At 37.1% G+C, this 17,998-nt stretch overlaps 1 protein-coding gene and 1 long non-coding RNA gene across 3 annotated transcripts in view; one reads left to right on the top strand and one right to left on the bottom strand.

The window, feature by feature from the left end:
* The window catches only part of LOC136246542 (uncharacterized), a 163,545-nt gene extending 150,510 nt beyond the window's left edge, over positions 1-13,035 (bottom strand). Inside the window, exon 1 of the long non-coding RNA XR_010696592.1 lies at positions 12,844-13,035. This is a non-coding gene — a long non-coding RNA (uncharacterized lncRNA). The remainder of the gene's footprint in view (positions 1-12,843) is intronic.
* Positions 12,554-15,153, top strand: LOC136246540 (uncharacterized). Of its 2 annotated transcripts, XM_066038038.1 has the most exons (9): positions 12,554-13,160; positions 13,215-13,395; positions 13,444-13,606; positions 13,733-13,837; positions 14,091-14,155; positions 14,216-14,243; positions 14,294-14,426; positions 14,872-14,936; positions 14,996-15,153. In XM_066038038.1, the coding sequence occupies exons 4-9, from the start codon at positions 13,827-13,829 to the stop codon at positions 15,069-15,071; spliced, it is 378 nt and encodes a 125-aa protein (XP_065894110.1). In that variant the 5' UTR covers positions 12,554-13,160; positions 13,215-13,395; positions 13,444-13,606; positions 13,733-13,826; the 3' UTR covers positions 15,072-15,153. The 2 variants fall into 2 exon arrangements, with proteins under 2 accessions (XP_065894110.1, XP_065894111.1); XM_066038039.1 differs by having other exon boundaries at positions 12,554-13,395; positions 13,444-13,542.
* The last annotated feature ends 2,845 nt before the right edge of the window (positions 15,154-17,998 follow it).

Genomic DNA, 17,998 nt, shown 5'->3' with positions numbered 1-17,998 from the left:
GCTAAGGGGTACCACCAATGTCCACATGATGAGGAGAGCCAGTTGTACACCACCTTCATTACTCCATTTGGGAGGTTTAAGTACTTACGAGCGCCGTATATGTGGCTATCATCCATAGCAGAACATTACAACCGTCGCATGGCAGAGGCGTTAAGGCCCATCAACATTTCGCAGAGTGGTGGATGATGTGGTAATATTTGATAAGGACAAGGACAGTCATATCACACATGTCAAACAGTTTCTGCAACGTTGCCAAGACCGCCAAATATCGCTCAACCGCACGTTCTGCCAGACAACAATCACTTTGGTAGGCTTCTTGTCCACCGAGGGTTACTGCATTGACTCATCGATCACTGGTGCCATAACTTCCTTTCCTGTTCCCTCAGTCCAGCAGCTCTGACCTTCGCTCTTTCTTTGGCCTTGTTAACCAGCTTTCATCTAGTACAGACACAATTGCTAAACTGCTAGTACCATTGCGCCCTCTATTAAGCACAAAAAAATGACTTTATGGTCTGCTGAACATGAGCAAGCGTTTACTAAGGCGAAAGAGCACCTTATAGAAGTCCCCACATTAGCATACTTCAGTCTAGACAAACCAACAAGACTGTGCACAGATGCTAGTAGACATGGGGTAGGCTTCATGTTACAACAGCAGCAGGTAGGTTCAGAACAATGGTCCATGATACAGGCAGGCTCTCGTTTTATCACACCAGCAGAGTCCAGATATGCCGTCATAGAACTAGAGCTGTTGGCTGTTGCATGGGCAGTCATGAAGAGTAACATGTTTCTATGTGGCCTGAAGAATTTCCAAGTCTTATTATTATTATTTAATGTTTTACAGCACATAGGTACTGAAAGCCAATGGCAAGTACCGTGTGTCTTGATGACAATAAAACAAAAGTATACATATAGGAATAAAAATATAAGTTTGTTAGTGATTTATCTTGTATGTTCACTTACAGTAGCTGCTATTAAAGTTTGAGGCCCTATGTTTCTGCATGCATCTCAGACTCGAAAGGTGGCCACTCAAACTGGAACCATTAAATTCCGTAAATACCTAATTATACCCTTTAAAATCCACACAGACCATACAAATTACACACTAAATTATCCTCTACTCATGGTTACAAGTTCAGAGAACTGGAATCTTTGCTTGTCAAGTTGCACCATGGGTTAGGTGTGCTTTCAGAATAACCAGTTGGCATCAAATTGTGGTGCAGAAAGCACTACAGATCTGTAATAACAGATCTGTACAATAGTATCTAGTTCCCAGTAACAGAGATCTGCAGTTGGTAGCTTTTAACACACCATTACAATTTTTGTGGCATCACAAAGTTGTGAAAACATGGTATAGCAAACAATAAAAAACATCATTAATATCTTCATAAACACATAATTACATATACCTCAGACACTTACACATGCAACCAATCATGGCAAGGAAGCTATAAAAATAAAATATAAGAACTAAACAAAAATTAAATTCTTAACATGCAACCTAGTATTATCACCAACCACCCCATTGCAGGAGTGTTGGGTTTCCATTCTCCACATAGCTAGAGCAATACAAAGCCAATCTCACACCTACTGCCCCCATCATTGATTACAAAACTGATTATTTTCTGAGCAGCATTATTCAGCATGGAATCGGTACTATATTCTTTACACCACTGATCACTACACCTATATATATTACACAAGCCAGCACAAATACAGAGGCCATACTCACTAGTATACTAGAGTCTAGAGAAAACTAAAATGCAGAAAAGCTGCCTTCACCATTTAGGATACTATACTATAACACTAAGACCACAAATTTGTGAAATTACTCATGCCACCAAAATGTTGCACAAAGCACATAAATCCCCTTAAACCACATTCCTATACTACTCTACTCAATTTAATTTGTAAATATATATCTAATTACAATAACAGATTTCTTCTCACAACAAAGCCAAGAGCTTTACAGTAAGTATACCATGTAGTGTGGCTACACAATTATAATAGTGTGATCTATAACAAAAAAAAAAGTTTTAAGTTACATAGTTTATATTAAAATTGCCAAATTTGAAGGAAAATTAAACTAAGAAATTCTTGTGGTGAAATTATAGCTTCTTTTATATGGCTTCTTATTAGAAGGGTTTCCTGTATACAGCACCTTAATGACAAATGCAATTCAACCCTTCACATTGTGAATTTCTACATAATATCCATTAATAAAACTTTGCATGGGCGAGATACTATAAATTTGATAAAGTACACTCTAAGGGGCACGCTACTAATTCCTATGGCTTCACATGGAAAATCTTGGTTTTCATTGATCTGTGCTTGCTTTCCATCCCCTTTTGTATCAGAGTGTTTGTGGTAATTAAAATTCACCATCTCCAGTTAGAAGTACTGACTAAGACTCAGTTTAGTATTTTAGACCTAAAGAATGACAATTCTACAAAGATTGGATCTAGTCTCACGGTTTTAATTCTACACTTCTTAAACTTTGTCATCTACTACCTAAGTATGTTTGTATGGAAATAATTGTTTGAAGTATTTATCAATTGAGCTATTGAACTCTCTAAATTTTCTATGAAAAACAGTAATCTCCTCTTTTGAAGCCATAGTAGTCATTCCTAAAACTGTTTCCATACTTTTAAAGATAATGCTATTGCAAGCCACTGCAAGAATTTTTGGGGAGTTTTACAATTAGCTGTAGGAGGAGGAGAATTGAATTTTAGCCCTAAAATTACAGTGTTTTGTAACCACACCATAATTTGTACATACTTCAGAGAATTTCACTCAGATTTGCACTAAACAGAAATTCAATATCTCAAATACAACATGTGTTATTCATCAGGTGGAGAACAGTATTTGTGTTGGATTTACAGCTTCATATATATAAAACACATAATTTTATTCACAGAAGCCATAGGACATAGTTGCTTGCCCCCTTAAGGCAAACTGTGCTTTATTGCCCACAAAGTGTGCTTTATTGTACCGCAGAGAGTGCTTTATTGAAATAAACCACTCTTTGTGGGCAATAAAGCACAGTTACTCACGTGCTCTAGTGCAGGCTAATAGCCTGTGGCGCTCACATCAGTATGATTAATCACCCAAGCCAGTGAAGGCTGATATCCCTCACCATGCTTAGTGGTCAATCACCTCAGCCAATACAACTTCTACCACTGGATTGCTTTTATAGACATACCTAAATGCTTCGATGATGGATGGGAGAAGGTAACGTTGCTGTTATGTTTGTTAATGTAAACAGACAAGTCCTGAAGATATCATGGAAATACTTCACCATGTGTCACAATAAAATTGTTTACCGTCAATAACACCTTCACCTCCTAAACCTCGTTCACCAAGAGCCTATCACCAGCACCAGTCCAATTAACTAGCTCAATGGAGACCACGTCCTGACTCTTCTCCATCTATTTCTTCCATTTTTCAGCCATTTCCTGCCCAACACTGCTATCTTCCTAACTACCTGGCCACATGACCAAAAATACTATAATAGTTACATTGGACAGTTTATTTGAAAATCTTTGCACTTTGATCTAAGTCACAATCAGTACCTTATAATGAAGCCTTTTACATTTTGTAGTGCTATAGCATATCCTGTATAGCCTTAATGGGATTGTTGGCGACGTGACCACTTTTTAGGTATTTACAGTTAAAACTGCACTGATTTTGAATTCAACACAGTTCAATAGCTATATGTGACCGAATTTTGGAAAATCACCCTTATGGGCGCATTTGACACATTAAATATTTAGTTCTGAAACACAGCATTATAAGTTAAATTCCTACCCGATTAAGGATAGAATAAACCATAGATACCCTGAATTACACGAAAATTTTTAGAAATCTTTGAAAAGTGCTTTCTGCTTTAACAGCACCATGCTAGTTCCAAAAATTCTAATTGTTTCAGGCACGACCATAAGGGTGATTTTCCAAAATTCGGCCACATATTAGCACTTGTTCATTTTATCTTAAGGTCAGTCTGTGTCAAAATCATCAGAAACAATGAAAAGACCTGAGGTATCATCCTATTTTCAGTAGAAATCCTATATGAAGGGATTTTTTGTTACGTGACCATAACCTTTTGGACATTTACATTATTGTAAAAATTAATTATGCTGGTACCCAATAATGCAAACAATCTAATAATAAATTAACACTTTTTTGTGTCAAAGGTAAATCTGTGTGAAAAACTCCAGAAACAACAAAATGAAACACCTTCCTATTTTGAGTGGAAACCCTACCCGCAATCATAGAATCGATTGTGGGTTACGACCCAAACCTGCCAAAATACACAATAAACTCTGATGAGCATCTGTCATGCCAAACTATGCATATGATAGCTAAACTACGTGTGAGTTACTTTGTTGAAGTAGTTTGTGTGCATCCAGGCTGCTAATAGTTTGTGCAATGCGTGTTAATTACGAGTCCTAGTGTATGGTGAAACTACACGACTACAAAGTTCAATGAATCATTTAAAGCATTGCCTTGCTCGTGTTATTTGAAAAATAAAGCACTTAGCGCTTGGCCTCGATGTTAAAGCACTCGCAGAGCTCTCAACTCTCACAGTCACGCAGTGAAGCAAAATCTCACAGCTCTCTCACTCACAACATCTCTAAACTCACGCATTAATCTCTCTGGCTCACAGCATGAATCTCAAACCAAAGCAACCGTTTCTTAGCATCAGGTGATCTCTCATAAGGGTCGATTAATTGTATTCACATATGTTAGGGTTGTTAGGTTTGTACAGAAGCCATGTAAACAGAAAGTCTCCTCATTGCACACACCTTATAGCTAGCTAATTAACTGACTTCACATTATATTTTTAACATGCAATTATTAGCTATATATGTACTAAGTCATTTCCATGCTGTATAGTTACTGTATGTATTCAGGTCAATATATAATCAAAATAGAGCATTGTCATAAATACATGCACAGTCCTGCAGATGCGTTGCTTAGATCTGCAAAGAAAGCAACATCAGAATATAACAGGCACACAGCAGCAAACAATGAATTATATAATAGCTACATATACACTATACAATATAATCTCTTTCTGTATGTGATTAAAATCTGTATGATTTTTGTCCAAAATTCATGAATTTTTGATCAAAATTGCATCTGACAATGTCTTGAATTGCAAAATTTTCTCATACCCCAGACTCTCTATTGGTGAAATCCTTTGCATTTAGGAGTGTGATAACACACTGCAGGTGAGTCTCCTGCCCTCTACATAATCTCACTCATTTTCATACCAATCTCACTCATTATCACTTATGTTCTCACTCAAACTGATTTCAACCAGTTGAGAGCTCTGCACTTGGTTTCGCCTCTTGCATTATTATCATTTCGGTCGCGCGCCCCGTGTTTTATTTGTCATTGTAGCACTCGCAACAATACTTTAACATATACAAAAAGGCAGTGGTTACTGAACCTAAAGTCGGTTCAATAAGCCGGACTCGCTATTGAACCAACAGTAAAACTTAGACAAAAAGGATCACTAAATGAAAAAACCCATAAAACTCAACCTGGGATCGAACACTGGACTACTGGAATTGTAGGCAGTGAGTTAACTACCGCTGTGCTACCGCTGCTAGCTACCCACTACCCCTACTTTTCTACTTTACAAATGCTACACATGAAGTAGTCTCACTATATACAATATAATACAGTAAGAAGAACGTACCTAAAGGTGAAGAAGTAACCAAAGCTGAACCCGAGCCTAACCGTAACGCTCTAATGCTACTTTTCATGTCCCCTAAAGTTGAATGCTCGGGAAAACTACTAGATGCAAAAATAAAAACCTTTCGGTTCAGTAACCACTTCCATACAAAAAGGCCCTACTGTACCGTATATATTTACTATCTCCTATCAAGAAGATCGCAAGCAGTCAATCACCAATTATATTGTAGTATTAACTGACAGTAAGTTTTCATAGTACAGTCCATTGCCAAAAAACTACTCAAGTACTGTAAATGGTTTCTTATAATTAATGAGAATGCCTTTAAGTGTTGAAGAGGTATTTTACAAGTAAATGGTTTGCTCAATCCGTAATACCCTTTCTCTGTTTGGGACCCCGCCACACTTATGTAAACATATAAAGACTAAATCTGTTAATAGATGTGCTGTCATCTTTTTGCTTGAATAATTTTCCCATAGTATATGGGAATATGTTTGGGTATTGTCAGTATGTCATCAGTAGTAACAGCTGGAGTTGTGTTGGTATTACATAATATTATATAACTAGTTCTGAGAAGTGCTAATGGACTAAGAAAAAATATTCAAGTGCTATCATCCATGTAACTACATTACCACAAAGTTGTTTATAACATTCCAACATTTTGTTGGTGTAATAATAACATTGATGACCCACTTGTTCCTTTTTCTTTGTTCATGTGTATTATGCAGAATATATGCAATCTAATTAGCCTTATAAATTATACACAGTATATACGTACCGTATATTTTGACAATGTTCACAAATTCTTTCAATCCACCCCCGCTTCCTCCAAAAGCACTGTCCTTTTCAGGTTCATAAGATTGCAAAACTTAAAAAATTTTATAGCTTCTTGTGTTTATAGGTTTCCTTTTTAAACCATACCAAGATAAAACTATTTTAAGTGCTTACACTGTAATATATGAGGAAGTAGATAAATACTAAGAGTTGGAATTATAAAATGAATGATTTTGACCACACCCATGAACAATCAGACCACTGTACCTCACCCTTAAGTGATCAGAGTATGGTAGCTCATTGGTGAGATCAAGAATCAGATGCCTTATTTGAGTGATGTATTTATAGAACAAGCGCACAAAAAAATTTGGAATTTTCAACTAGAGTAGGGACCATACAGTAGCACATCGATAAAAAGTACTGAAACAAGTTGGAGTAGTCCATGAAAGTAAAACAATAAGAAGTGTTATATCCCTACTGTGCTCAAGATACCATAACAGAAATACACAGTAGGGATATAACACTTCTTATTGTTTTACTGTCATGGACTACTCCAACTTGTTTCAGTACTTTTTATCGATGTGCTATATATGGTCCCTACTCTAGTTGAAAATTCCAAATTTTTTCATGTTAACTTTGTTTGTATTATGATTTAATGTTTCCAAATGCAAGCATCTTCACTTTGGCCCAGCTCACCACCATGGCCCTTACTATCTCCAATGGAACACTAATTGAACTCAATACATCACACAGCGACCTTGGTATTCTTTTTAACAGCCAATTAAAATTTCATGACCACATTGCTCAATTCACCACCAAAGCTAACCGAGTACTTGGATTGATTAAAAAATCTTTTGATTATTTTGACCCTATAATGCTAACACATTTGTTCAGTACGTTAGTTCGACCAATCTTAGAATATAGCAATGCTATTTGGGGACCTCATTACGCTCTTGATCAGAGAAAGATAGAGAAGGTGCAACAAAGAGCTACCCATCATCTCCCACAATAAAGGATAAATCCTATTCTGAGAGGTTGACATTATTGTCATCACCATCACTCCTATACAGACGTCTGAGAGGTGACCTAATTTTCCTTTATAAAATTCTTAATAACTACTTCAACACAGATTTTACTAACTTATATACTTTCTCAAATACTACCCACACCAGGGGGCATCAGTTCAAGTTATTTAAGGAACGGTAAAGATTTTTGTGTATATAGATCAAATTACTTTATTAATAGTATCACCAATGATTGGAATAGCTTACCTACTTACGTTGTAAATAGTAATTCAATTAATACTTTTAAATCGTTGTTAGACAGTTATTTACTAGATTCAAGATTTATTTTTGTATAATACTTTGCATTGACCGGATATACAGGCTATGCCTTTACCCATAATTAATCATCATAATCATAATCATGACTGGTGACCCACGCATATCGCATCTGAAATGGAACCACGCGCCCCAGCTATAACAATTATCGTCTGAAAAGTGAAGTATATATTATTGTGCTTTGCTGTCGGCTATGTTCAACCCGTTACACAGCAATACGAATCAAGAACTGTTTGAAAAGCACCTCTGCAATCAAAATAACCACTACGAAAAATTTGGACGATTTCCGTTTCGAAGAGAAGCCATCATGTGCTCGCGCCAAATCAACACTTTTCCCTGTCAGCAAAGATGAATGGGACACAAAGGTGGACATTGGTAAGCCCATGAAGAATGCATTGTACATACTGCGATATGCCAAAAGGCACCTGTCGGGCCGAAGCGACTTCGAACAGTGAAAGAATCAAGCCCATATAGCCTTAGCCATTATCGAGTTATGCTTGTCTGAAGGCATCAGTCAGTCAGTTACTTACTCTTTTTTTTTTTTTAATGATATTTAATCAGGGAAAATAGCGTCAGTCAAAGAAGGCTGTTTTTCAGCTATGCCCTGAGAGCACAACAAAAAAAATACAATACAATATAAGTACATACACAGCAAAACAGAATTGCATTGTACAAAATAATGTTTTAAAACCATTCACAGTTTTAGCACTGTATAGTGCTTTAGGTAATCTGTTCCATATGGCCGTACCCCTGTACGCCAAAGACTGTTTTCTATAATTAGTTCTAACACTTGGAACAAATAATCGGTGTAAATTTCTACCAGAGCGACCAGTAACATCCACAGTATATGAAAAAATCCCATGTAAATAAGGAGGGGAAATCTTGTTGAGAATTTTAAAAACCTGTACAGCTGTGTGAAAAGTATGCCTTTCAGTTAAAGATGATCAGAAGTTAAAGTTATCAGAGGAATGGAAAGATGATGTAAACTTAGAATGGAGTCTTTCCAAACTACGAGTACTACTAGAATTTGATGGTAACCACACAGTATCACAATAATCCAACACCGGTAAAATATAAGCCAGATATAGCAACTGCAGAACTCTAGAGGAAGCCGGCCTAACCCAATTCATAGCAAAAAGTTTCCTTCTAACTCCACCAAGAACATAATCCACATGAACCTGCCAAGTGAGATGCCGATCAAAATATACACCCAAATACTTAGTAGAACAAACTTGCTTCAAGATAGCACCATCAAACATTATTGTGAGATTCAGCCCTCCAGTTCTCTGGCGGGAACCAATGAGCATGCATAATGATTTAATCATGTTCAATTTGAATCTATTAACAACCAGCCAAGTGGAAACATTCTCTACATCTGCTTGAAGGGTTTTTTCAACAACAGAAAGGTCACCATGGCTAAAGTGAAGCCCCGTATCATCTGCATACATATTAATGTCAGACAAAGAAATAACACTTGGCAAGTCATTGACATAAATAGAAAAAAGTAAGGGCCCTAGGATTGAACCCTGGGGAACTCCAACTTTAATAGGCCCACTAGATGACACACAACCTTGAAATGCAACTCGCTGTGTTCTATTATTCAGATAACTCCTTAACCATGAGTGAGCACTGTCACCAAAGCCATAACAACCCAACTTCTGCAACAGAATAGAATGGTCTACACAATCAAAAGCCTTAGCTAGGTCCAAAAATACTTACTTACTCAGTCAGTCAGTAGAAAATTCTGTCAAATGCAAAAAAATTAAAATTCTGTAGCAACTTTTTGAAGCATTTCGGGTCGATCTGAAAGCTTATTTGGGCTTAATTTTACCTCACCAATACTGCCTGATCGTCGTAAGGAAAATTGAGGATGGTTTTTGTGAGATATTATTTCGTGGGTCACGCCTACCCCTTTGTGGTCCCTACTATACAGTTACTATCGTACTCTATGATAAGTACCATATTGACTATAAAAATATATAGAAGCAGTTTCTTTCGCTGATTTGTCATTAATGTTTGCACTCCAATGGCACAAGATAAAACATCCACATACATCGGCAATTCCAAAACTGTCTTAGAAAATGGATGTATCTATTAACTAGACTAAACTACTGTACTGGACTAGACTACTTGACTGAAGTTTTATTTGTTTTGTTGCCATTTATAGCCACACTGCGGAACCAAAGAAGTGTTTTATAAATTCACTACAAGACATAAAATTTGCACGTTTTTCACAAAAACTGCACAAAAACCTTGTTATAGTTCATTATTGAGAATGGTTTGTCTACTGCTAGCAATGATACAAGCACTGTGCACTGTTAACACTGCTGTCTGTCTTCTGTACACTTCTTTTGCACATTGATAGAAATGAAATGACATCACCAACAGCCTACTCATTCACTCTAATTTTGACAGCTCTTTGGTTAATAAAAAGCAACGGGTAAGCAGTGTTACAGTTATCCAGAGAAAATCAGTTTACACACTTTTAAACAGGAAGGTAAGGCTGTCAAAAACATGCAACAGATTCAAGCAATATTGAACTCACACTGTCAAATAAACCACTAAACTAGACTAGAGTTAACAGTATGCATTTTATATCCATTAGTGACAGATGGAATAGTGTGGATATTACATAATATGATATAACTAGTTCTAAGAAGTGCTAATGGACTAAGAAGTGCTATCATCCATGTAACTACCTTACCACAAAGTTGTTTACAGCATTCCGACACTTTATTCACTGCTTGAAGGTTCTTAGTTTACTAATTTGTTAAGATGCCTTACTGTAGTTATACTGATAGTAAAGTGTCAGTAAACTTAAGTATATGGAACATAATTATTTTACTAAGTTTTAAACTATCAGTAAAACATCAGTGAATGTGGGTTTACTGAAAAACTACTAAAATAACAAACAATTAACTGTTCCATATACTGGGGATATACCACTGTAGTAAACTAAGATACTTCAAGCAGTGATTAGTGTAATAATAACATTGACGACCCACTTCTTCCTGGAATATCCTTTTGGACCACCATCATAATATTCATACAGTAATATATATCCACCCCAAAAACACCTTCGCTGTAAAAAAGGCGCGCCCAAGAAACTACAAGTACCTGGAACCCAATGTAAAAAACAAAAAGAAAAATCAGCTTAGCTGAAGTGAAAAGTAACTGGTAACTTAAAGAGCTGATATCTGAAGCGGCCAAGAATACAATTACTAAAGTTTAATCCATGCAAGAACACCTTGGCTATAAAACAGGTGTATACATGAAAGTAACTGGCAACTGAAATGGCTGATATCTGAAGCGGCCAAGAATGAATGGTCATATACAACTAATTCAAAAATTTAACAATGAACCTTTATAATTCAGCTGTGTTCTATATTCACTCTTGCTGCATCGTAAAGTAATTTCTTTAACTCTAATTGGCTGGTAATTTGGCCGCCTTTTTTTGCTCTGTTATACTGACTATTAAAAAAGGCGGCCAAATTACCAGCCAATTAGAGTTAAAGAAATTACTTTACAATGCAGCAAGAGAGAATATAGAGCACAGCTGAATTATAAAGGTTCAGTGTTAAATTTTTGAATTAGTTGTATATGACCATTCATTCTTGGCCGCTTCAGATATCAGCCATTTCAGTTGCCAGTTACTTTCATGTATACACCTGTTTTATAGCCAAGGTGTTCTTGCATGGATTAAACTTTAGTAATTGTATTCTTGGCCGCTTCAGATATCAGCTCTTTAAGTTACCAGTTACTTTTCACTTCAGCCAAGCTGATTTTTCTTTTTGTTTTTTACATTGGGTTCCAGGTACTTGTAGTTTCTTGGGTGCGCCTTTTATACAGTGAAGGTGTTTTTGGGGTGGATATCACTCATTTTTGTCAGTGATAGACTCTATATACATTTGATTTAAAAGGTAATTTTTTGGAAATGAGCAATTAACATTAATGCAGAATATTATCTTGGAGAGTCAGTAAAATCCATACATAATAATGATTGTTTCATAACACCGTAAATTCGGAAGTATGAATTTACGATGTAGTATGACTGTTCTATTAGAGTAAATTTATCTTTACTGCCTGCACGTCATGAATATATCTCATATCTGTGCATGTTAAATGCTTCAGACACCTAATTAAACTTGCAAGTGCCTAATTAGTTCACAGTTGCTACACAGCTATAAATACATTTGTAATTGTTATCATCATAATCATTTATCATGTTATAACCATTTATTAATATTTTGGTCACAACTTCAGGATTATAGCAGCAGAGAAAGGAATAGAGGACTCAACCATCAAGACTTGTATATGGGAGATGGAACAGTATTGCGATGGACAATGCTGGTACTAACTCCTCAAGGGTGTTGCAGTACAGTATAGATGCAAGACCAGAGCCTCGATCGTCACCTTTTGACTGTGGTCACAACTTCAGGATTGGAGCAGCAGAGAAAGGAATGGAGGACTCAATCATCAAGACTCGGGGAGATGGAATAGTATTGCCATGGACAATGCCAGCACTAACCCCTCAAGGATGTCACAGTGCAGTATCAATACAACCACTCCAACCAGTGCATAAGACCAGAGCTCGATCATCACCTTTTGACTGAAATTTTTATACTTGATGAAGCAATTAAAACAAAAAAGTTGTAGTACTTGTACTTTCCTGAGGGAACATGTCCCCAGAGTCCCAGACTCCCTTGCCTGTTCAGCAGAATAATAGGATTGGGCCTTACTACCACTTTCACCTTTATTCTTGGCCTGAATGTACATATCAGCAACATAATACAGTAGCTGTAGATAATGCTAGTTAATGCCCCTAGGCAGAGCTATAGGGGTGGGAATTTTTCCCTACTATCATACTATCATAGTAGTTCTTCTCGCAGTTCTTTGCCTGGCCATCATCAACTGCTGTCAAAACATTAGTCTCGTCCCCCAGACCCTTCCTCAAGCATGCTTATCACACAAAAATAACTTAGTTTAGCAGTGCACAAACAATTATTCATTGACAGCTTATACTACACTTACCGCATTGTTGAACCATGTATACCACCAGAATCCACCGGATTGACAACTAACACGTGATCTATTTAGGGGAAATCTCGTGGAAAGTCCCTAATTACCTTAAGCGGACACTCATGATACGTGGTTTTAAATTGAATGGTTTAAGAATGTAACTGGATGGTGAGGCGTACTTTAATCGGCTCGACTTTACTGAGAAACTCGAACCCCTCGTGAGAAACTACATCGCTTGAGCAACGCTTGAAAAAGTAAGAGTCCGGCAAGAATACTGAGGGACTCTATGATATATGCTGGTCTTGAATGCTAACGAAACGAGGAGTGAAGTTTGTGCAACGTGTCACATCGCCACACACTGATTCACCGTGTTTGTGCGATAGGGTTTTTGGACCTGTCCACCAGATGTTGAAAGTAAATTCATTCCAACTTGTGAAGTTATTGGTATACTCATTGTTGGGGTCCATGGGGACATCGATGATCATTTACCAGTCAGCTGTAAGTAATGTCACAACAGAAGGAAAGGAACCATTTCCATACCCCTATGGCATACTGATTTTCCAGGTCAGTTTATGTACACCCAACCACAGAAATGTAGAACTTTGGTTGCAGGTGGAAAATAAACACCTTTTTACTCAGTTACAAGAGATTCACCCAGCTGGGATAAAATGTTGAAGTGAATGTCATTAGTACCTACTTGCGGTTCATCAGGTATTGGACAATTCCAAGAGTCCAGATTATGCAGTTGTCCTCATGTTCAAGTTTACACGTTTAGGCAAGTTCCACAACATCCTATAATCTATTACTATATCAGTGTGGAATAATGCTTATATAATATTTTTCATATTCCAGGCTTTAGGTATGTGTATTGTATTTAACACCTGCTTGTTGGTTTTTGCAGGCCATCTGGTCATACTGGTTTATCCACTAGCAGTTGAATGTGATCATGGTACATATGTAAGTTGAGACCATGCAGGAACAAAGATACAGGTGTCATGAATTTCAGGTCAGTTACCATTCAGAGGGGTTGTATTATTGCAATTGTTCTTTTTGTAGTTATCAATTATCAGTGACCAGTTTGTGATAGCGTACTTTTGTTTGACTAATGACCAAATGTTCTGGTTTACATGCTTACCCAACAGTTATGTTACTCACTTAACCTGCATATGGGATATATATTTTTAGTTCATTTAGATTATTCATCCTTTATTGGTACAGCCTGGCATATTGATTTTTTGCACATTCTCTTTTTAATTCAGTGCCTGCTGGATTGTTTCGTCAGATATCGAAATAGATGTCTTTGGTGTTGCGACCAATGTTCCAGGTCAGTTTGCATGTGTGTTTAATTTAAGGTTGACTTCAGTGCCTGCTTATTCTTTTACAGGTCTCGGTATTGAGTGTCATGATTTCAGGTCAGTTGACGTACAGAAGAATTGTATTATTGCAATTGTTGTTTTTGCAGTTATCAATTATCACTATATACTAGTGATGTGAATTTGCAGGTCAGTCTACTCAGATGTATCAGGCATAGTGTTGATGGGTTCGAACAAGTATCCAGTGTAGACTGTAGTGGCATCAAGGGTGTTAATTTCCAGGTCAGTTTACATGTTGTGATGTTAGTGATTTTTTCCTAGTACCCAGATATTAAGTGTATTGTATTTAATGCCCACCTGTTATGTTTTTAAATTATGGTATATCAGTGTAGACAGTGCAACAGTAAGCCTTCTGTGTTGTAGTAACTATTTGTTTCATAATATTATGCTGTTGTCCCGGAATGGCACAATTTTTGGGCAACCAGTGTGAAGTCCAGGGGTACAAACATTGTATTATGACCAAGTTGTGATAGCATACTTTTGTTTGACTAATGTCCTAATGTTCTGGTTTGACTAATGTCCTAATGTTCTGGTTTAACATGCTTACTCAACAGTTATGTTATTCATTCACTTAGCCTGGGATATAATTTTTGTTCATTTTGATTATCCGTGCTATTATTGACACAGCCCGGCATATTGATTTTTTGTACATTCTCTTTTAATTCAGTGCCTGCTGGATTGTGTCATCAGATATCGAAACAAGTGTTTTTGGTGTTGCGACCGATGTTCCAGGTCAGTTGCATGAGTGTTTAATTTAAGGTTAACTTCAGTGCCTGCTTATTCTTTTACAGGTCTCAGTATCGTCATGCTGACATACAAGAAATCATCACTATTGTTGGAACTATTTTTAGTCAAGTCTTGATGTGATGTTAATTAACGTTGTTACACATTGTTGTATGTTTACCATATGGCAAGAAATTATCATGGCCATCATGAAATTTGAATATTGTGTAAGTTGTGTGGACCAACCCCAACTCATACATGGTCACTGGCAAACCATGAACCACATTCGAGCCACAACACCACCAACCACATTCGAGCAATTCATTACAAAATTTTGTTGCACCATTTGTGTGTGCATAATACTTAATGAAAGCCACAACACAAGCTACATAGTACACACTACATAGAGGTGGTAACCCCTAAAGGCTTGTTACCTTTTGTATTCACCTTATCGGCCTTTGTGGTTAATCTATTAAAAATTACATGTAAATAGAGAATTGAAGAGTATGCTTAAAGCACCTTCGCTAGTGATTTTGTTCTTCAAACCACGATTTATAAACGCTCGCATGGGGTGTGGTACTAAATGGAATTTAAAAGATTTCTGCTTAAAACGCCATCCCTAGGGAACTTACGGTTCAGCACGCTGTCACAACTTGTTTATCAGGCATTAGAGTTTGTGTCCACGTCGTGTCTTTAAAAGTTATTGTAGGGATTAGGGGTTGATTGAAGAAAATACGCGTATAGGCAAACCAGGATTGGATAATGTCAGTGCTAGATGGACTATACAAACACGGCTATGTTGACTGGTTGACTGGTATAACGTGACAGTAGTTGTAACATAAGGTAGAGAAATAAAGTGAAATACGCTTATTTTTTATTTTGCGATGGTTACTTTTTTTATTTTAGCGAGGTCGCAAGAAAATTATGATGATGATGATAACGAGTCCTAAAGATTTTTTATCACGTAACGCAATACAAATCTATTGAGAGATGTTGTGTAATTTAGGACTAATATTGCGAAACCGGCCCTACACGTAAATAACTCACAGTAGTGGCCGCGCGTCTTTTAATTTGGCGTGCGCTTTGTAGTTTCTTGGCCGCGCGACTCACTACCGTGAGTCTTGATAAATATTTTTTGTGGAGTACAGAGTAGCTCAAAACATAAATATTATAATAATATGTACATGTAATTGGATTTGGGTCTTCAACACAGATTCAATTCTATTAACTTAACAAACAGCTTAATACCAAATGCTCATGTTTGATGCTCACAGACTGGCTGATTAGATGAAAGGAAGGTCTGAACAACATAGTACTGAACTGTAGCTGCAACTTTCTAGTTGAACTCTTTCAGTGTGGCTTGTTTCAGGCTGAACTATCTACAGGGTGCTTTCTTTGTAGCTGAACTCTCTACAAGTTAACTTCTTCCAGCTGATCTCTCTACAGGATGATTTGGTTCTAGCTCATCTCTCTACAGGATGACCTGTTTCTAGCTGATCTCTCTACAGTGTAATTTCTTAGTAGCTGAACTCTCTACAGGGTGATCTGCTCATAGCTGAACTCTCTACAGTGTAATTTGTTTCTAGCTGAACTTTCTGGGGTGATCTGTGCGTAGCTATATTAATTTTGTAGCTAAACTCTCTACAGAATGACGTGCTTGTAGCCAAATTATCTACAAGCTTAATTGTTTGTATCTGAAGTCCCTATGGAATAATATGTAATGTAATATATTTCTATAATGGAGTAAGTTATAAACGTAGCTGAATGCTCTATTAGGATGACGGTTCTATTAGAGTATCTCGCATGTGCTACATGTAGTTGGCTTTCGAATCATAACCCAATAGTTTGCAAACCAATTCTTCTGTACTACTGCACGGACTTTCTATGATTATTATTCCAGCTACGCACTAATTTCAGTTCATTGCTCTAAACAGTTTGCCTGGTAGGCGTGATCTTAATTCATAAGGCTACAGCACATGTTGCTGTCAGATCTTCAGTGCTGGTCACTGTAAAGTGCTAATAATAAATACTTTAGGTTTACGGAAGAAAATCCATCCCTCCTGGAGGAAGACTGAGTGTGGCCTTGACTAGACATTGGGTGACCTGCAGTTCGAATCCTGGAGTTGGAGGGATTTTTTCCTTAGTTTGGCCCCTTTTCTGTTACACCTTATCAGTCAGTCAGTAAGTCAAGTCATTAGGTCTAAGTCCCTGAAATTAGGTTGGGTAATCCTAAGGCTGCAGCACATGTTGCTGTCAGACCTTCAGTGCTGGTCACTGTAAAGTGCTAATATTAAATAGTAATAATAATAATCGATCGCGTAATTGTGACACAGGTTGGGTTTTGTGTCATATCTCGATGGCCTTTACCTGGATTCCTTTAAAACCACAAAAAAGGCACTCCTACAATAGTCACTCCATCTACATAGCAATTTTCAGCTTATTACATCCAGGGATTTACCCTGTGGGCATGACAGACTGTCGACCATATTTTATGCGAATAATTGGTTATAACTCTGTGAATTCTCATCGGATACCTACCAAACTTGGTACTGAAAACTTCTGTAACAAGCCCTTTAAATGCACCAAGTTTTTGACTGATTGGAGCACACATTTGTGTTTTATGGCAAATTTTGTAAAGTGTGCAAAAAGAAGTAGAAGAAAAACAACAAAAAAAAACAAGAAAAATACTGGAACTTTGGTCGCTCGTATCTTGGAAATGGCTTGGGAAATTTTCTTCAAATTTTGTAAGTAGACTCCCCTACCACGCAGGCACTTCTGCAGTTAATTTTTTATTGTAATCGGATAAGGTATCACGGAGCTACAAAGATGTGAAAATCACGTTTACTGTTAATATGCTCACAGTGTGGCGCGCCAGCTTCTTGGGCTGTTGATTAAGCTTTTTGCCCGTATTTTCCTTAGCAATTGCAGAGACACTTCTCGTACATTTGTATCGCTGAGTAACACCTCCCTAACAGGCAGAACATAACTGAAGATGAAGCATAATGGTCACTTTTTTTCTCTAATAATTATTGTTCATACTGTATGCAAAATTAATATTATGGCATTTCTGG

The sequence above is a fragment of the Dysidea avara genome, chromosome 2 (genome assembly GCF_963678975.1).
Source record: "Dysidea avara chromosome 2, odDysAvar1.4, whole genome shotgun sequence".
In the NCBI taxonomy this organism is placed as follows: domain Eukaryota; kingdom Metazoa; phylum Porifera; class Demospongiae; order Dictyoceratida; family Dysideidae; genus Dysidea; species Dysidea avara.
The sequence above is the reverse complement of the archived record's forward strand: the minus strand, read 5'-3'. Positions and strand labels throughout refer to the sequence as shown.